Below are 20,983 nucleotides of genomic sequence, written 5' to 3' on the forward strand. Positions count from 1 at the left end.
CGAAGAGATCATGGCTGATTAAAACGAATTTATTTGTGTTTCTCCATGAGGGGAAAAAGTGTAATAGATTTGCTTTTTAAGGACAAGAGCCACATTGGCGGCTCGTCCTCTTGGGTGGGCAGAGAGGCCGCAGAGGAGCCGAACCCGAACAGACATCCATCATAATAATTTCATCCGCAGTCAGTGAAGCCTCCACAATAGCCAACGACCATTTGAGACCAGCGTCGCTTTTTGGGTTGTTGTTTTTTTTGCCTCTAAGAAAACTTTGGTTTCTTACTTTGGCATCTACGTCTTTAAAACAAACACAATATTTCGCAAAGGCAATCAGAATCTCATCCCAGTTGTTGAACATGGATTGAGTGCGTTTATCATATTGCAGTCTGCTTATATAGAAATCTGAACTTTTATTACTTATTGTATAGATAGATAGATAGATAGATTGATAGATTTTATTACCTGTACTAGCTAGCTAGGTAGCAAGACAGCTAGCTAGTAACTTGGATAGATGGATGATAGATTTTATTACCTGTAGCTGTCTTGCTACCTAGCTAGCTGTCTTGCTACCTAGCTAGCTAGTAACATGGATAACATTCATTAATTTTCCACACAAATTCCTGCTAATATGAGAACATGACAGCTAATCAGCATTAGCCTAGAGGAGTGCGTTCCAGCCCATATGTTGAGCTGTCTTCAGTCCCTCCACTGGGTTAAGTTCAAATCCTGCTGCTAACAGACTGATGTCACTGAAGTCATAAACGTCTTGGCTGTGTTTTTCTCTCTTTTTTCTTTAGCCAATGTGATCTTTTCTTCCATCTTTCTCCCCCCTCATTCTTTCCCCTTCTAATCATCTTTTCTTTTCTTTTTTTGTCTCTTGTCTCGGTTTCCAAGGGCAACGTTCAGAATTTGTTTGGGTCAGAGCAAGTCGTTTGGAAGCAAACAGCAGCCAGATTGAGGGTAAGATTATTTTTGCTCTAATGCATTTTGTCTGTCTTCATGGCTCAACTGATTTTTCTTCAGGGAAAATATTCCCAACTCTTGAGACTTTTTTTCCCCCCAGGAGTTATTGCAATGAATCTGACACAACTTGCTGCCTTGGCAACAGAGCACAAATATAATCAGCGACGTGCAGCGTGGGTGTCGGAACACTCCCAAATAATCACAAACTCAGTATGCTGCTAAATCTATTATTAGCCCATGTACAGTCGCTTGTGTAAAGACAGCATCGTTTACAGTTGCCCGTCATTTGCCAAGTGCGAGGACACGGTAAGAAAAGTAAAAAAAAATGGAAGCCATGTGATCGATCTATCGCCAGATGTAAAAGATGTCGGAAAATGAAAATCATCTCACTGTGGGGACCATCAAACTTTTTGAAGCGTCAGTCCAACACTAGCAATAACAAACCAAGAGTGCAAATGTGTCAGATTTTTTGTCATTGATCTTATACTTCACTTCAAGCTTTTGGTCGGACTTCATTTCTCAACAGCCTATAAATCTGCACTTGTATGCGTGTTGAGAGAGCAATGAAGGCAATTACCGCTGTGATTTCCACATAAGTGAGTCGTCCAATGTCTCAGCTTTGAGAAAAATGGAATTGCAGTCATAAAGAAAATGTTGTCCGCTGGACACAGTGCTGGTGATGCATTTACGCTAACTAATTGTCTTAACCCTCCTGTTAGGTAGGTTTGTCAGCAACAGCAAGCTACGTTTAATGATGAAAATGTATTACGACAAACATTCACTGCTTAGGTTGCAAAATTTCAAATGAACCATTTTTAGCAAGTTTAATTTGTCGTTCTTTAACTATGAAATGGGTCGTTTTGACCCAGGCTATGTTTAATGTCCGATAATGAATTATAACCCATGAATGACAGTTTTCAATGCAAATATGTCCAAAGGAACCCGTTTAATTGTCTGTTAATGAGAAGTTTAATCGGGGAAAACTGCTAATTGGTAGTTCTTCAACTTTAGAATGGTTTGATTTGCTTTTGTTTCATTTTCCAAATGCATTCCGGTAAACAAAAGTAACCATTTTAATAGAAATTATGTCAAAATGAATCATTATAAGTGTGCTTTGATGAGGTTTCGTTGCAAAAAAAAAGAAAGAAAAAAACTCCTAATTCGTGATTCTTCATCTTTAAAATGAGTCATTTCGACCCGGAATGTTTAATATTCCAAAACAACCCAATAAACATGATTTGTAGCTTATTGTTAACCATTTTCATTGTACATATGTTGAAATTAACAATTTCTTATAGTCTGTGAATGTGTAGTTTCATATAAAAAATATAGATATTTATTGGATCAGTTTGACCCACAACAAGAATCGACTACGCCTATATGTCCAAATATCATCATCATCATCATCATCATCATCATCATCATCTTTTTAAAAAGACAGACACAGCACAAATTTGTTAGCTGTTAGCGAGCATCCAGACGTTCTCCACTTAAACATGGCATGCTGTTATCAGTTGAAATGGAAATTAACAATGTCCTCAGATAATAATGTACTCATCCTTCTTACAGACTTGGTGAAGCAGCAAGTGGCTCTTTGCCCAAGGTTGTTTTAGTTCCTCCCTGTTCCAAGTAACTGTGTGTTTGTGGTCTGGAGACGGCTCAATGTGTAGCGAAAGTCTGAGACAGCGGCTCGGTGTGCGAGCCAGACCTTGTATACTACATTCCGCGCGTCTTCTTTATGCAACCTCTCCTTTTCTGACAAAGACGTCCACCTAAGTGTGTGCCCTTCATTTTTTTTTTCACTCCTTTCTGTTTACTGGCAAGTTAACAAACTGTAGTTTTTCCACTCCAACACTTGGCCCCGATATGCAATCACTTTCAAAAAGAGTTTTTTCTTCTTCTTTTTTTTTGTGCCTGTCAACAGAACAGCGGCACACTCGCCGAGGCCTTGTGTCTCCTTACGTGTTGAAACCATTACCTTTGACAATCAACTAAGGGCGCACAAAGAATTCTATGGAAAACCTGTGATTTGTTCCAGATTCACACTTCAGCACAAAGGCAAGACGTTAGTGCTAATACAGTATATAAAATCCAAGTCCTGATACCGAAGATAATCAGATGTTGATGTGACAAAATACTATTTCCTTATTTTGCAAACCAACACGAAAGGAAGGCTTGACAAGATTCTCTACATTGTCATCTTGAAGATAAGCATTTTTCTTGAAAATGTACAACCTTGACTTTAATCTAAATCATGTAACTTTTTGTCCTGACAATATACTATTTTTTTTAAATATAAGACTTTAGCCTCATGAAATTAGATGTCATTCTCAAAATGTATAAATTTTTCTAAATTATTTTTTTCTCCAATATATTTTTTCCCATTTTCCCAACATTTTCAACTTTTTTCTTGAAAAATAAAAAAAATTCTCAGGATTTTCTCTCAAATATGACCATTTAGTCAGAAACATACAACTTAATAAATGTTTCAATCCTAAAAAATACTAAACAAAACAAATGCCATATCCAGTGCTGTGAATCTCCACAAAAAACACACCGACCTAAACCCGACACCCACTGGCAATGAAATTCGCATATCATGTCGAGTGAGGAGTCGGAGGATAAAATATAGCTTCATAATGGGACGCTGCCTCGACCGTAGCACGGGTGGTCTGGCACGGTGACTTGACATATGCATCGAGAAGGAATAAGGCATGTGTGCGCAGCCAAGTTCAACTCAACGCAATGATGGTTAGATTGATCTGCTGCTCTTGGATTCTCAGTCTACTCAGCTGTGCACCAGGAATCCTCACAGGGCCAAGTATCTCACCCACATTCCACAAAACTGGGAAGTCAGAACATGTTGAGGGGGGGTCATGTATTAGAACGCCGTTCGGAGTCAAAGTCTGGGCAAATCGATATACCCGTCTTCATTGACATTCATTTCAATTTTGTTGGGGGGAGGGGGGGGGGGCAAAATTACAATTTCTTCAAAAATACAAATGTATTCTCAGTTATATATTTTTCTGTACCTATATGATTATATTATGACTTTATATTTATTTTCCATACTTCTTTGTACAATGTAAAGTACTGTAGTATCAAATGTGATTTAAGCGCATTAGTCCGGAACAGACCAAACTGCAAAAGCCCCAAAAGCCTAAAAGACAACATAAACTATAATTATCTGTGTTTAAATATTGCCTAGTAAGTCTTTTTGCATGGACATGTGTGTGTAGATATATTGCTATATGATCTTGCTGTTATTAGGTCAAATGTATGTTAAAAAAAAAAAAAAGATTAATTATGACTCGTTTGTAACCACTGTTAACAGTCAAACGATCTATTCATGAAGTCGTCAGCCATTTTGTTGAGTGGAACGCTTTGAGGTCGGAATTTCCCAGCCGTCTCAAATGCAGCATCTGTCTGGGCCAACATAGCTGAGAACAGTTTTGATAGTTGATTAGTCAATATAAATTCATATTTTTATTGCGGCAGTATAGTCTGGAGTGACCTGAGCAGGGCTTCTATTTTTCTTACGGGAGGTTGGCAGCATACTTGAAACACCTCTCCATAAAATTCGATTCCATACGGCCAGCCACCCACTCGGCCCTCGTTAATGAACATCAAGTAGAATTATTACCACTTTTGGCAGCGTCAACAAAAGCCCCTTCATAAAAAAAGAGGAATTCGGGGCCCCGGCGCTGCCGATCGGCATTACATTACATTATGCAGGTGTACCTAACAAAATGGCTGCTGAGTGTCATTTCCGCAGCACACGGGCGCAATTTAACGTTCAGTCGGAGACCTTTTGCGCATACCTTCCACTTTGTGATTTCTTGCCTGTCCGAAGGCCGCAAACCGCAGACGCTGCGGAATATGAGCGCCACGTGATTTACTCTCCTCTATTAAAATCTGCGTATTAATAGACACGTCTTTATTCGAAGACGGCACACGATCTAAGCTCCCCCTCCACCTGCTCGTCATTCATGTGCCTTACGCCCCGTCAGGAGCGCACAATCCCACGTGTGTGAGCAGCACAGCGCGCGCATTCATCTGGCGGGGGCCCCCGTACGCTGACATGTTTCCCCGCTAATCTGTTTGCACAACTTTGCCGCCAACCGCGGGCCAATCACACACTCGGTCACGTGGTGCGGTGGCTTTCAAACCCTGGGCTGTGGACTGTAGCGCTGCACTCAAGTGGAGAGAGTCCAGTGAGAGTTGTTGATTGGAACAGTACCTTATTATTATCTACAAAAAGCAGATACAATACGGAGGCCACCAACCAGGATCCCTTCAACTCCTCAACTGTGCCTAGAAATTGTGTCAATAAAGGTTATAAACAGAATGGGTGACAAAGGGCGGAGTCTAACCCTCACTGGAATCAAATCTGCGGACCAAACTCTGAAAATGTGGTAAAGGGACCAAACAGCCCGTATCAGGGTTTCGGTATCCTGAACTCCAAAAGAGGACATGTTTGAAGTCCACAGAACACATGTAGACTGGTTGTGTGAACTCCCAAACAAAAACCACGCTGCTGCTACTGAATCTGAGATTGGCCTTCCTGATGGACCTACCTCTCCAGAGACCAGGCCACAAAGAAACAATAATCTTCTTTTATTGAGACAGGTCCCTAATACATCAAATGTTGGGAGCCACTGACGTAGTCCACCAGGAAGATTCGCTCGATGACGAAAGACGAGAGGTGAGCCACCCACCGAGAGTCTCACGGCCCCATTGTCTCATCTTTCTCATCTTTCTCATCTTGTTCCTCTCGCCCCGTCCTTCCCGGAAGGCGGAGACGACTCACTAAGTACATTTGATTCCTCGTCTCATTTGCGCTCCGTTAAACTCTGCCATGTGTGTGATGTTACGTCTAAACTGTTCCAGTGGTAGAAAAGCCGCCCCGCCAACTGACAGGTGAAATTGAGCGTGATGTAAGTGCGGGGCCAGAGGGTCTTAAATTAAACTTTGAATACATGAGAAAGCAATGAGGCCTCACTGTGATATCTCTTTGGTTGTATATAGACCGGGTCCTGGTTTATGACGGTACCAACATACTGTGTTTTGAGGTTTAACAACAGCCAAGAGGTGCTGGCCTATCCACCGCATACTATTTCTAAATGACAGTTTATAGACATTTCTGTTAGAGTATGTCGCCTCCACCAACCTGGACTACGTTATTGGACTATGTAGTCCCAACTTCTCATGATTCCTTTGCTTCCGTGGTAAGGACTGAGCAGGTCAAGCGCAGGCTACCCATGTTCATTCAGTCAACAGGAGGCGGCGTGGCTCAGTGGTAGAGTGGTCGTCTCCCGACCCAGAGGCGTTGGGTTCGATTCAATGCCATTGTGACCATGTCGAAGTGCCCTTGAGCAAGTTACTGAACCCCCGGTTGCTCCTGATGCTGATGATGAGTACCGTTTGCCATTTACTTCCTGTTCATGTTCCTGTTCCTGTTATGGTTAACCTTCATCAAATATCTCACGCTTGATATCTTCTCCCAACTGCTTATCCTATTAAACGTCATCTGCGCAGACTAATTGGCTCAGGTTGGTGTCGTTGCACGTTGAGCTGCTTGGGAGGGTGAGTTAAGGGGGCTACTGTGGGTTGAGCCAAAGGGATAGGGGGGGGGGGGGGGTTCATCGGGAGGCCAGCGACGTAAGCAACCGCTCCATTCAGTCAATTAGGCTTAGAGAAAGTCCTGGGAATTTCAATGGTTGAAGCGGACTAATGAACGTTCTCACCCGCCTCCGCTTGGAGCGATCAATGCCTTTGGATCCGTTTTTGCAATGAATACTCAGCAACCCGCAGTGTGTTAAAGGAGTACCCGCCCCCAAGACGCCGTTGGTTACGCAACGTCAGGTGTCATCTATCCCTTGTGAAACACAGCAGGATGTCAACGGAGGTGTGATGGTGCAATTGCTTCCTCCTCATCTTCTTCGGGGCACACGTAGACAGACAAACATTCACACTCATCGAAATTTTTATAGACTTGGGATTTCTTTGACGACCCAAGCTTCCTTACATGGCATGACGCCAGTAGGAAACCGGCTGCAAATGTTGCCAAAAAACTGCCTCTGTTTCTAGTTTGCTACGTTACAAAAACATACAGCGAGTTGATTCAGACTCCGAATAATGAGGGCAAGCGTTTATAGAAAATAGCAAAAAACCTGTGCTGATGAATTTCATCACTTTGCATCACCGGGTATCACATTTTCACTTAAAACGGTAAATTTGGTGTCACTCTACTTAATTATTTACAAGAAAGACTGAAAAAAATAGAGCATTTATGAATTGCCAATAAAACGTTCCACTGTGTGCTTTTATGAGCCAAGTACAACATATAAATGTTCTGCTATATAGCCGAACAAGTATGAAATAACCACAATGGTTGACTTAAAGTCAACCATATAAAAAAAATAAAAAATGCCTCTTCAGTTTCAAAACTTTATGCAAATCGCCAATTAAGGAAAATGTTGGTCTCAAGATGATATGAAAGAAGTCCAGTTACTTTAGTCAGCCCTTTTGGATTCATTATTTTGTATCTTACTATCAGTTTCTAATTTTGGTATATCTATATGACAACTGTAACATTGTGATACATTTACAAAACCTATTAATGAGGTAAATAGTTTTCCCATCATTTTGAATCTTTTTGCTATTTCAAGTAACGGCCCAATAATTTCATCGAGTGAAAATGCCGATCTTTTCATCCTAAAGTCATACGGGAACTGGCTCTAATTACTGACCTACTCCTTCCTCCAAGTAGCTAAAAATAAAAGGTGTGATGCAAGAAGGGGTGCCAGTGCATGGGCGTGCAAATGATGTCGAGAGGTGAGCAACATGTTGCCGAAGCGCTCCACTGGCTTGTGTATAATGGGGACGCGGCGAAGGGGGCGCAGGAGATGCTTGGGTCACATTGGAAGTGGGTTCAGTGAGAGGGCTTCGCTAATTCCACTTAATCCTCGACAAGCCTGCCTCACATGCGCACACACACACACACACACACACACACTCGCTACTGGCACCTATTTATGACTGCTGGTCAGTGTGCGAGTGAGTAAGGGAGGGCCGTGTTAATATGCGCGGGCCAGGACGGCGAGTTCATGTGGGAGCAACATGTGTCCAACATGGAAAGTTGCATGCCTAAGCATACTGGAAATCTTTTTTTTGTTCCACCTGGTCTGCACACGCATTTTCTGGGGAGAGTGCAGGCCAACGTCCAATGTGAAACCACCACAATAAATAGCGTGCTGACCTCTGAACTCACTATTCATTGTTTGTTTTGTTTGCATTTTCAATTAAAGTGGAAGTAAACCTTAAACATTTCTTGACAATAATATGTTATATGTGACCTCATTAGTCTAAACATGACATTCTGATTAATATTGTGAAATATGAGTTATGACACAAAATCCAGCCGTTTTTTTATCCATCTCAGGTGGCGGCCATTTTGCCACTTGCTGTCGACTGAAGATGGCTCAGGCAACGACCAATCACAGCTCACCTGTTTTCTTTCTTTCTTTCTTTATTTTTTATTTTTTTTTCTAAAAAGCTCAGTATTGTTCATTCGGTAATGTCATCATCATTGCTCTTTTTTTTTTTTTTTGAATGTGGGTGAGTACGTGTATGTGCGTGCGTGCGTGCGTGCGTGATTGTATTTGTTAGCTCACCAAAAACCTATTAGAAAAAAATCCCATACCGTTCACCTAAACCGAACACCGCCGTCAGGAGACCCGAGGGGACCAAAGAAAACAAACTCACCTGTTTTCTAAAGCTGAGCTGTGATTGGTTGTTACCTGAGACTTGAACAACATTGATGTCATCTTCAGTCAACAACAAGTGGCAAAATGATATATGGGCTTTGCTGCTTAAATATTACAATATTACCCATAATGCCATATTTAGACTAGTGGAGCTACATAGAAAATATTTTTGTCAAAAATATTTTTTGGGGGGTTGACTTCCCCTTTAATTATAAATAGTCAAAATAGACTGGGTCTAACTTTGTATTCTATTTTTTTTTTTTACCATCATAAACCTATTTGAGGCGTATTTCCACTCAGTTCCACCACCAAACTGTTCCAATTCCGAGGTTCTTTCAGCATTGTAAGAAAAAAAAAACACATTTGACTGGTGAAAATGCGTCTGCTCATCACAAATACGCACGCACATCAAAGCTACTATCCTGCTTAAACTAAACATGAACTACTAAAGTTATAAAGCAGTGACATCCCAGAAGACAGCAGCATTCCAGAGGGGCCAAGCGGGTCTCGGAGGAAATCAGTCAGTCGCATTCCAGCCTGTGATCAATCAGCCTGTGTTCCAGACAACCTGAGATTAACCTCGTCCGGCCCTTCTGGAAAACTACCTGGCCTTCCATCCCAAAACAACCTCTCGCCGCTGATGTGTCACCTTAATGGGAAAAACAGAAATACTGCGTCCGATGATGGATCGCTATGTTATTAATCCTGAGGGAAATCCAAGGCCTCTGCAAGCGTAGAAAATGATTCTCATTAGAATTCAGGGTTGCGTAATTTTAATGAAAATTAAATCAATAACAAGTTTCTTCCTCTGCCACACCCCCGGACATCAGAATTTTGGGCTGTTTTGCTGCCGCTTCACTAAGATTTAGGATTGTTATAAGAGAACAAATATCCATTTTCTCCCGATTTTTGTAGTAATTGGTCTATTTAGCTCTTTGAACTCTTGATAAATGACACTGTAAAGGGACTATTTCACCTTTCTGGCTTTCACTGTTGTTTTCCTCTTTTATCTCATGTTTTCCTACAAAACATGTCTAGCGTTTACTCTGCATCTCCATCTCCATCTCACAGCCAGCATGCCAGGTCCTGGCCAGCATGTAATTGTCTAAGTGCTTCTGGATGGCAGCGGGCTATTTGGTCATTAAGGGGGCCTATTAAGTCATTAGCGCAGCAGCGGGGCCGCCGTCTGCCTGCCGGCGCGAGCGGGTTGATCCGTGCTGCCTTTCCGTTTTTTCCCGCATATTTGCGCAGGTAATAACAGCTCGGATGGGAAACACCCTCAGATGTCCCGCTTGCAGAGAGGACACACGTCAGCGCACACGCTTTAAATCTATTCTCCTCCTTAGTCATTTTCCGATGTGTGTGCGCCTTTGCAAATGATGAGTGGGTGCGCAGCGGGACAACAGCAGCCTCGGGATATGTCAGACAGAATGATGGAGTGAGGAGAAGAAGGCGTTCAGACACGGGATCGTTTTTTTTCTCTGTGGGTTCATCGGACATTTCATTAGGTACACCCGATGGAAGCCAACGCTCCACCGAAGCTGTAAACCAAGCTCCGCCTTACCAGCAGGCCGACGCCCCCTGCTGTCACCTCCTCCACAGTCCTCGTACGTGCACCGAAAACAATTAGCCGCATCTTTCAAGTCCCCAACTGGTGTATAAAAACTTGCTCAAAGGTTGGCCTCTATGCTCCGCTGCCCAGACTGACCCCGGCAGACTGCCAGTCTCCTTAGCGCTCTGCTGCCCCTCTGACTCCCATGCCGCCTCCCACGTGACCCCTGCACCCCCTCTGCCCAGGAGTCAGGCGCCACAGATACGATGCCTTTTTTTTTTTTTCTCCGACACAGGCCCGTGGGCTCAGCTTGCAACGTGACCCAGTGAAAATAATAAATAAGGGTGTTTATTTGCGAAGAGGCCCCACAGACTGAAGATATCTGAGCTGGATTTTGTCCTTTTGGCCGTCACCATAACATTCTCTTCATTTTAGGCAATAACACAGGTTCAAGTGGACGTATGTGACCCAGCATATCAAAGTGAGTCTTACTGACCCTCATTTCACAAATGGAGTTTTGGCATAATCAATAAGAGGATGATCACAACTTTCCATCCTGCGATGACGCTAAGCTAACAGTCGCCAACTGGACAAATTAGAGGATGCTGGTACAACATGATGCAGACGGTTGTATACAATGCCGTACAATTACTACAAAAGGAACTGGGAGTTCACAGGTAAAAATATCAATATCAAAGAAATATCAAGACCTCAAGAAAATCAGTTGAGAACGTGCGGTTTACGACTCATTTGTAATGTCCATGCAATGCCTTTGAGAGGACGTTGCCACTGCCAACATGGCCGCCACGTAGGTATGCCGGGATGCTACAGCGTGCCGGCGTATACAATATCTGTGACTATGTTCTGCCTTTGGCCACAATGCGGAGAGTGATCCTGGTCAAAGTAAGCCATTTTAAGCTAAAAAGTATTTTTTAGCATATTATTTATTATTTTATATTATTATTATTCAGGGGCATTTTTACGAAAAACAGAGGTTGCCCCTCAAAACAAACAAAAATTGAATTGAATATTTTGTTAAAAATTATGGGAGAAAAAAATCCTAAAGGTAAATCCACGGGTGCCGAACCACGAGTACGCGAGGGTCCATTTTGGCTTGTATGGCTTCCACTTGCCTTCATGCGCTCCTTGCTGGCCAATCTCCTTTTGTGCGTATTATGCTGCCCTGTCGTGTACGTAATGGAGCCGACGTCAAGCGGTGCTTCAAAGATCACATTTTGCGGTTGTGCAGCTTGCGCCCTTAAACAAGCTTTTTCGCTTTCGCCATTGTGCGCTACACGTATTAAGCATCAGGCTTCACAGCTGACCGCAGAACCCGACTGCCAAGCGACATCAGCGTCAACGCAACGAGACAAGAAGCATGCGCCGTGACCGGCCATTGTTTCCACATTCTATGCGGTCGCTCCTGCGTGATGAGGCAGCCACACCTCGCTGTGATCTCAGGGTCCCATGCAGACCGAAGCTGTCACGGGCGCACAATGGCGGCTTTGATGCGCCAACGTTTTTGCCGCTATTAGCGCTATCGCCTCGACAAGCGAGCGGGGGCTGTCGAGGAGAAAACGACTTCCTCTGAGATCACCAGTCCCTCGGCGGAGACCAGGTGCTTACGGATGATGAATTACCACTCGCAAAAGTCAGCTACAGGATATTGTAAGCTGCCTTTATTGGTAACAAATAGCATGTTGGCCGGCAGGGCTTGGAAGCGTTCCCAACAAGGATTTCCCTTTTTAACGTGGCTCATGTTTCAGATTAGCTCGAGCGGTGACCACACAAGCGCAGTCGGTCTCCATCACACTTGACTTCCCTCCGATTCCCGCCCACCGCCTTCACATCTACCGTCCACGTATCCGTCCGACCTCGCCGCTTTTACAGTCAAGCGTACAGCGAGCCGATCAGCCACAGTGTTCGGATTAAATCGCTAATTTTTATAATTGGCAATAATGGTTTCCATGTCAGCTGGGCTCGCTCGTACATATTTGGAAATGAGATTGGAAGCTGAGGGGACATCAATAATATTCCCCAAGGCCATGAAATATTTTAACGTCTGACAGAAATGGGGATCAAGTCCCATTTTCCAGGCCCCAAAAAGGTACCAAACACTAAAGTCAAGTGTACAAAAGGAGTACATTACAAACGATTGGATCCCAACATGCACGTGTCTACACAGTTCACATTGAGCTCAGGTAATAACTCCAACCTTGCCTGAAATGTAGTTAAATTGTTGTTTCTGTGATGTAATTGCCAAAAACCTTTCAACGTATGACATATGACACAGTCTATAGACAAAAGTATTGAGACGTGCTTCTTAATCTGTTATTTCAACAATCAGGGTTTGGCCCAATGCACTAGTTCCTCCTAAAATGTAATTCTTCAAGACATTTCGGACAAGTGTGTGCTTTAAAATTGGTGTCAGCCGTTCGGGGAGTGGCGTGGAAGAACAGAAGTCTTACGAACTTGAAAGTCCCGTTGAAAGTCGTTTACTGCAGTCTATTCTTTCCATCCATTTTCTATACAGCGGAACGTTAATTTAACAAGAACCCCGGATTCAACGGACAGAAAATAGTGTCCTGTCCACTCAGTCTTTTAGTTCCAGAATTGGTCGAGTTGTGCTCCCATCTTGTCATTGATAAACATGCTTACAGTAGACGAGAGCAGGCTAAAATATGCACCAACTTGGCGGCCATGTTGGTAGGGGCGACTTTCCCATCAAAAGCAGTGTATATTATATATTATACAGTACAGTGTGAGAGGGTGCCTTCAAATGTAATCTCATCGCTCATATTGACCTATTCATATGACTTGTTTTTACTCAATGTTATTTCTGGTACGGTGCCGCTATTTTTTGTGGGGGGGTTTAAATATATTTATTTACAAAAATGTGGTTCCGCATTGGAATTTTTAGCCCATGAAAAAAAAAAGTACAATTGGCTGTAACAGACAAGCCCTTCCCTCAATTTGCCCTCTGTTTCCACTGTATGAGGATGCTTGTATTAATACAGCTCTAAATTAAAGCGGTGCATCTCCAAACCATACAAATTGCAAAGCCGTCCCAACTGCATCTTTTTTCCACGCAGACGAGTTCTGCTCCGTTTATTTAGGGAGCCGCAACGCTTCCTGGAACGTAAGGGACATACATACGGTGCCACTGTGACAGCGTCGTTAGGAGCTTCTCATGAAAGTGAAGATGCTAGGAGCGCATTTGTTGCTAAAATTAGCTCGCGGGCCCCCCTTTTGACCTATCACGTGGAGGCGAGAGCGCCTATATGTTCAGTTGTGTTTGCGTGCATGTGTCGAGCGGGGAGTTCTTGCGTGACTGAGATATTTCCCCTCCGCTGGAGATCAAAGAGCAAAGGCGAGCATAAATTCAAGCAAAGCGTCTTCCTCATGCTGTCAAGGATCATTGCTGATTTTTATGGGACCTCCCACAAGAGGAATAGTTTTGGATTAGCGTGGCTCATTATTTAATTTGAAGCACTCGCCCTTAATTTGTTCATCCCAAAACGATTACTTGAAGATTGATGTTCTGCTCATGGTTTGCTTGCAGTCGTCTTTTGGTTGTTCATCACAACTCCTGTCCGCTTTAACGCAAGTGTGAGCGTTGTGCTCTTTTCACCTTGTCCAATCTGTCCCGCGCTGACATTGGTCAGCCTGACACTCTCTGCACACTGGGTTTGTCGACACACACGCGGGGAGATCCATAACCGTAAAGATGTCACCGAGAGAGATGTTTTAATCACTTTTTCCCCTCCTAATGTTTTCTTCTCCCATGTTTCTTTGGGAAAGGCATTCAGGCGCTGAATTTCTGCTTTGGATTGCGGCGCTCATGCTACTTGGCTTGTATGTAGCTTCTCATGCCCCCTAAAGGCCGGGCGTGTCATTGCAAAGCTGACCTCCGTGTTAGGTAAAATCGTTCACTATTTAGTTTGGCTAACCGGTCGAGTATATGTTGAAATCGGATGAGTTTGTCTTTAAAGGAGTTCTGGAAAGTGCCAAACTGATCCTAAAATGTTCCAGATAAAAAAATGTGTGGCTCTTTTTGTGTTAAACCAACGTACCAAATTTTATTTCAAGAGTGAAAGGCGAAATACTCAACGATTTCTTGGGTGTGATTTTTAGGGCTCATGGAGTTTAAATGGGAAGTCAACCTTCAACATTTCATGACAATAATATGTTATAAGTCTAAACATGACATTCTGATTAATATTACATTTGTTGGATATGAGTTAAGCAACAAAATCCAGCCCTTTTTTTTTTTATCCATGTCAGGCCATTTTGCCACTTGCTGTCGACTAAAGATGACATCACAGTTGCTCAGTGCTCAGGCAATCAAAGCTCACCTGTTTTCTGAAGTTGAGCTGTGATTGGCTACCTGAGACCTGAGCAACTGTGATCTCATTTTCACTCGACAGCAAGTTGCAAAATGGCCGCCTTCTGATATTGATAAAAACTGCTGAATTCTGCTGCTTAACATATTCCACTTACGCACTATTAACCAGAATACCGTATTTAGACTAGTTTTTGGGGGGGTTGACTTTCCCTTTAAATGTAAATGTTCACCAGGATGAACATTGTTACAAAAGTGTGTTTTTGAGGCTGGGAAAGCCCTCAAAATGGCCTAAGAATTGCAAAGTGACATTTCAAGAGGCCTAATTACAAGCGATCTGAGAGACCGTTTTTTTGTGCGCGTGTGTGTGAATCATATCCTCAGCTGTTGGTTAAAAACAAATGTCCTTTATGTTTTTGTGCTCCCTGTAATGTCCTACGATGCCACAAGAGGGCGATAATTCCAATACCTGTCAAAGGGCGTCAATGATGCAGATTTTGGCTATTTCAGTCAAATAAAAGCTCTTCTTCTTACCTGTGAAAAGTTGAGGCCGTTGAGAGGGTGGCACTGCTCCTCCACCCGCTCGACCGCCCCTGTGGTTTTCCGCATCCTCTCCGCCTCCTGTGCCAAAAACAAGTCCAGCACCGGCGTCCCCCTTGACCTCACGTCCCACTCAGTCAACGAGTTGACCATCAGCATCACCCATATAGGCCTCTTCCTTTCCCAGTTCCCCGCGATGGCGTTGAACAGGTAGTCGGCGTAGAGGCCGCGGCCGCGCTGGTCCGCCGTCATCCAGTACGGCATCATGTGCTTGACGTAGTCCAGGTGGCGTTTGAGGCGGCGGTACAGGTCTCGAGGTAGCAGCGTTTGGAGGTTCTCCCCGTGGGGGAGCAGCTGGCAACTGGTCAGCTTGGAGACGGTGAGCGGGTCGGTCAGGTCCAGTTCGAAGAAAACGTTGTGGCTGCTGCGGAAAGCCCGCTTGGAGACATCCGGGATGAAGTCCCACACTCGGGTGTACGGCACGTGGATGGTGCCGTACAGGTAGGAGGGGGGCAGTGGGGGTGCGCGCTTCACTTTCCACAGGAAAGAGTTCATGTCACTTTGCTGCGGAAGTAGCGGGAAAATAAAGAGCGTGGATGAGATACAACAACGTTGCGGTGTCATCATGGCCGTAGACGGTCTTGTTCGCTATTCGTATTGACGTTAGCCACCGAATGAGCGTTTAGCACACACTGGCGAGTCGAAACACAGAAAGGTTGACCTTTTTTAGTTTAAAGTCACTTACAGTACTTTGACCTTGAGAAAAAAATGTATGTTTTTCCCCTCTTTGGTCCCATTTTATATCCATCTATTTTGCTACTAGCCTCAACCTAGCTAGCGCTAAGCGAGTTCATCTCATGTCTGTTGTCCATGTTTACAAACTTCCTGTTGTTTGTTGCTAGCACGCCGTTAGCTAACCAACTTTTTGGGTCGTTTTAGAGCATGTTTGTTAGTTTAAATTTTTTTGAAAATGTTTCGTTTTAGTTTAGTTTTTGATTTATTTTTAGCATTCGTTTGTGTATTTAATATAAGGAGTATTTGTCGAGTGCAAATGAAAATTTGCTACGTATTTTGTAATAAAGTAAACAACTGACCTTTCTTACTACAGATGTACAGCAAGATAAATGCATCAAAAATGAACCCTAAAAGCGCATGTACAGTATGGTATTAATATTTTTGCTTTAATTATAGTCAATTTTAGTAGTTTTATAAATGTAATATGTAGTTTCAGTACGTTTTTTGTTTTTAAAAAAAAAAATTGTTTCATTGTATTTCTTTAGCGCATTTCATTTTATTTTTTTTGTTAACTATAATGTCCTTGATGTTGACGGAGCATACGCGTTCAGTGTATATCAACTGTGTGGAAACAAAAGTAAGGTGGAACTAATTATCTCCGCCACGTAGTCACGTTTATCCAAATCTTCCCCCTGATGTCATGGTGGCCAGTGAGAGTGGCCAACATTGACCCCCACATAGCTCCGCCCCTGCAGACATACCCAATCGGCCATTACTCGTATCGATGTACTTGCGTCCCTTAAGATTGTATGTGAATAGACAGCCTGATGTCATTTAATATACACAGTAAGGAATGTTTACAACCGTGTCCTGCTATATTCGTCAGTACATTAGCAACAATAAAACCAGCAACAATGCAATAAATGTCCTATTTGAAAGTTCCGAGGGCCAACAACGTGATCTTGTGGACTTCCAATGTTGCCCCGACGACAGCGCCGCATACTCGTCATGCTCATCAACTTACATAAGACTGAGGTATCATTTGTGGGATGCAAAGTCGACATGACGCCGCGTCCCACGGTCCGTTTATAGGGAGGCCCTCTTGGCTGTTAAACAGGCCTCCGTTTATTGTCCAGCTTCGTGTAGCTCACTCGCCAAAGCCTCTTTGGAAGCATTTGAAGGCTGCAGTGCAAATATACTGAGCGGAGCTCATAAAGTCCCAAAAATGTTGAAAGGAGGCCGTTCCTTACTGGGAACCCGCTGAGAGACTTTGGTTGGTGACATTTGTGACGCCATAGGGGGGCCCTGCTGCCGACAAGAGCGCATTGTTTGCGACTTGTGCCTCTTATGCTGCAGCAAATGAAATGAGCAGAAGGCCACATTGCGTTTTGAATATGGTTCTTGTTCGGTGCTCAGCAGCAGAAGTGCATCTGCTGCGATTGGCACGATGGCCACTTTAGGCTTTTGTAAACAATCATCTGGCTTAGGAGACACGGCGTAATCAGGCATTTGAGGGATCAAACCCATTGCCGGGATTTCGGGTTATTCTTTGAAATTGTTGACTTGAAAAATCTGACGAAGTTTTCCTTCAGCTCCAATTATATCACGCTGCCAATGCCGCGTTTGTCGTCGGGGGAAGCGGCCGGCAGGGAGTCAAATCGTCTTGCGGGTCTTGCTTTTTGTCATCGAAAACAAGTGCGATGTCTGGCAAAGTTTCCGCCCAGACGAAATAAATCCAGGGTTCTTTATTTAATCCAGAGCGTCGTCGTGCTTTTGTGGCACAAACGCAGAAACAGAACTTTAATTGAATTTTCAGTTTCAGACAAAGTGGAAGGCATTTTCATTTTCTTTTCTTTTTTTTTTTCTTCTCTATGTGCAGCATCCCGTGCCATTAGTCATCATGTCATGCAGCGAGGAGATCATGCACAGTCAAGTGAAGACTTTAAGACATGGAAAAGTGGTGAGTTTATGCGCTGGACTTCACCGCCGAGCCTTGACGCGCTGGGCTCCGTTTTTTTAAACTTTTTTTTATGGTGGTAATTACTCTTAACACAAACCAGAGTGCGGCGTGCGGCGTTAGAAGTCATGTTGAAGTTATGAAGCACCGTCTCCTCAAGCTCATAATCTCGGATGAATTGTGTCCACTTGGAGAAATTGATCATCCTTTTTTTATCATAGCAGTTGAATGAACTAAGGGGGACATCACCCTTTTTTTTTGGCGAGGGAAAATTGGCCTAAATATGATGAATCTGTGCTTTATTGTTTTTCTTTTAAATACGTCATGCATCGCGAGAATGTGCCCACTTTGCTGGAAGATCAGCAAGAATGTTCCAAATGCAGTCAAGTTCTTCACGAGCACTTGTCACATAAACAGTTTTTAAAACTGACAAGAGGTCGCCTGCAGTTCTCAATGTTCTCACTGAACGCAAGAAAACCTGCATGCATTATTATTAACACTAGTAACATTAGTAGTAGTAGTAGCTCTAGTAGTAAGAGTGACATTTTTGTTTTTACTACGGACGAGTACCGATACCAGGCTTTGTCTCAAGGTATCGGTATTTACGACAGTCGCCGATAATAGTGTCGCCCTCTTAGCCCTCTTGTGGCTGTTTTACGATCAAGACTGTTTCTGGCCACTAAATTATGAGTTCATTTTAATTATTTATTATGCAGTAATTCGTTTCACTGTCGTCTATACAAAATATGCATTTTATGAACACATGGAGAAAAAAATCATAGAAAATTGCCATTTCATATCATCAGGAAAAATGCTATATAGGGATGTTGAGGTGTTTTTTTTTTTAATTATCTGTCATTGTTTTTTTTTTTTTATGTATTGAAAGTACTAGTAGTATCGGTATTGGTGATCGCTCAAAAGTTGAGTACCAGTTTCAACCTTCCCTATTTTTTTTTTACTGTTTTTTTGTTTTTGTTTTTTTACTATGATAAGACATAGAACTTTTCTAAAGTCATATTACATGTCATTGGTTAAAAAAGCAGAGATTCAAGAATAAAGTCATAATTTTGTGAGGGGTGGATGCCAATGTTTTTTTTTTTCAGAAATCGATTTTTGTGATGTAACAAATGTGAGAATAGTCATAAACATCTCCTTTTTTCTCACTTAATTGCAACTTAGAAAATGTTTACTTTTGTCCCTGCATTATCCAAAACATATTGTCCGTCTTTTTTATAATATAAGACTTTATTTTTCACAATATGTCGATAAAAAAATCTCAGTAATATTAAGTCACTGTATTCTACCCATGTCTTATGATATCACTTTATTTTCAACTTGAGTTGTCCCACCCGCCCCCAAAATGGAACAAGTGTTTTCTATTCATGCTTACGGTACTGCAACTTTATTCTAATATCATGACTTCGATTTGGTAAAAAAAAAATTGCCTGATTGATTTGCTTGTAATAATAATGCTTTGTTTGTGTTACCACCACAAGGGCAGCCATATCATAGTCAAAGTCCTGTCTTGTATGCCCCTGTTTAACCGATGCTATCAAAACAACTCTCAACACTCACTAAATTCTATGAATTGCTTTTTCCCAACGTTCACAAAGGCTCAAATGATCACACATGTGCACTTGACTCGAAAGTGACTTGTTCCACTCACCGACTTTGGCGCGTCGCACTGCCTCGGTCTGCCGGCTGCCGGCGCGCCCCAGGGCGCCACCGGGTGCAGGAGCGCGCTCAGGAGCACCCAGCCGAGCCCCGGCGCACACACCAACATGGTGCCGAGGTGTGACGCAGCTTGTCTTATAATTCCTTATCTCGCTATTTTCTTTCTGTTTCACTGCTCTGTCCTCGTCGCCTTGAAAAGCGGCAGGTTTTTAGTGGCCTCGCGCGAGCCGCGCTGCGGGGGGACCATCGCGCTTCCTCGCCATCCCCACCACTTTGCCTCTCGGGTGCCCCGGAGTGTGTCTTCTGCTCTCTTCCTCCTCTCGGTGCGGAGCACAAGTCAGTGTTTAGAAAGTCTTGGGAAGTTTCCGCGGTGCGCTCCACAAGTTTGGAGCGTCTCTGCGCTGGAGGAGTGGGAGGTAACCCCCCCCCCCCTTCTTACCCCCTCCCCCTCGCCCCTTCCCTAAAAAGAGGGGGGAGTGTGTTGGGCGCAGGTTAAGAGGGGGATGACAGGTTTGCTGTAAACTCTCGATGCAATCGAATGCATATTTAAAGTACTTTGAGCCTCGCACAAAGCGTCCTGCAAACATAATGCAACCTAAACATCGACATCTTGATTTATTTATATTCACCTCTGCTCATATGGCGATAGAGAAATATAATTGTGTCTATTAAATGATTAATTAATTTCACATTTCTTAAGAACCCCCCCCCCCCCCCCCCTTATTGTCAAATTTAAATATTTTGGTTGAGAAGATGTTCAGAACACTTTTTTTAAACCGATGGCAGAACAACTCAAGTAGTCACCGATATCAAGTACAGATACCACTAGTATAAAATTTCTATTGGACCAATGACAGAAAAGTTTAAAGAAAGACCTACATATACCAACATAGCGTTTTTTCTTAAAATGGCATGAAATTAATGGTAATTTTCTGTTATCTTTTTTCCCATTTATTCATAAAATACATATTTTGTATAGGACACATGATAAAATCAATTTAAATGAATAAATAAATAAAACATTTAAACAATCCCCTGACCACAAAGAGTCTCAATCAAAATATGTGGTTGTATAGCTTCTTTCAACCTATATTGGTATCGGTCGCAGTCACGAGTACCCAATACCATTAAATAAGGTCGGTATGGGTCCGATACCAATTCCTAGTACTGGTACTCTCCCATCCTTATGTTTTTTTTTTTGTACCGTGAGTTTTTTGGAAGTGACTATGTCACAAACCATCATTTAAATTGTAAAATGCACTGAATGAAAATATATCCCCAACATTTTTCTTAAGCTTGACATTTTTTTTCCATTTTGTAGATTAGATACTGTAGCATGATTATAGCACAAGTGTGCCTTTGGTTGCCCACAATAAAAGGCCACTCTAAAATATGTGGTTTTAGTTTGTAAGACTCAAAAAAATGGTGCCATCATTTATTTGCTCTTGACCCCTTTA

General features: G+C 42.8%; 1 protein-coding gene and 1 long non-coding RNA gene across 2 annotated transcripts in view; one reads left to right on the forward strand and one right to left on the reverse strand.

Annotated features, from left to right (window-relative positions):
• The window catches only part of LOC147166068 (uncharacterized), a 132,865-nt gene extending 131,912 nt beyond the window's left edge, over positions 1–953 (forward strand). Inside the window, exon 5 of the long non-coding RNA XR_015096484.1 lies at positions 889–953. This is a non-coding gene — a long non-coding RNA (uncharacterized LOC147166068). The remainder of the gene's footprint in view (positions 1–888) is intronic.
• trabd2b (TraB domain containing 2B) overlaps positions 1–19,910 on the reverse strand; it is a 52,524-nt gene extending 32,614 nt beyond the window's left edge. Inside the window, exons 1-2 of the mRNA XM_086089274.1 lie at positions 19,519–19,910; positions 15,155–15,724 (exon numbers count right to left, since the gene is read on the reverse strand). Coding sequence (XP_085945400.1) covers positions 15,155–15,724; positions 19,519–19,635 — 687 coding nt within the window. The 5' untranslated portion in view covers positions 19,636–19,910. The remainder of the gene's footprint in view (positions 1–15,154; positions 15,725–19,518) is intronic.
• Between the last annotated feature and the right edge of the window lie 1,073 nt (positions 19,911–20,983).

The sequence above is a fragment of the Leptonotus elevatus genome, chromosome 11 (assembly GCF_054856555.1).
Source record: "Leptonotus elevatus isolate MCC_2025b chromosome 11, RoL_Lele_1.0, whole genome shotgun sequence".
In the NCBI taxonomy this organism is placed as follows: Eukaryota; Metazoa; Chordata; class Actinopteri; order Syngnathiformes; family Syngnathidae; genus Leptonotus; species Leptonotus elevatus.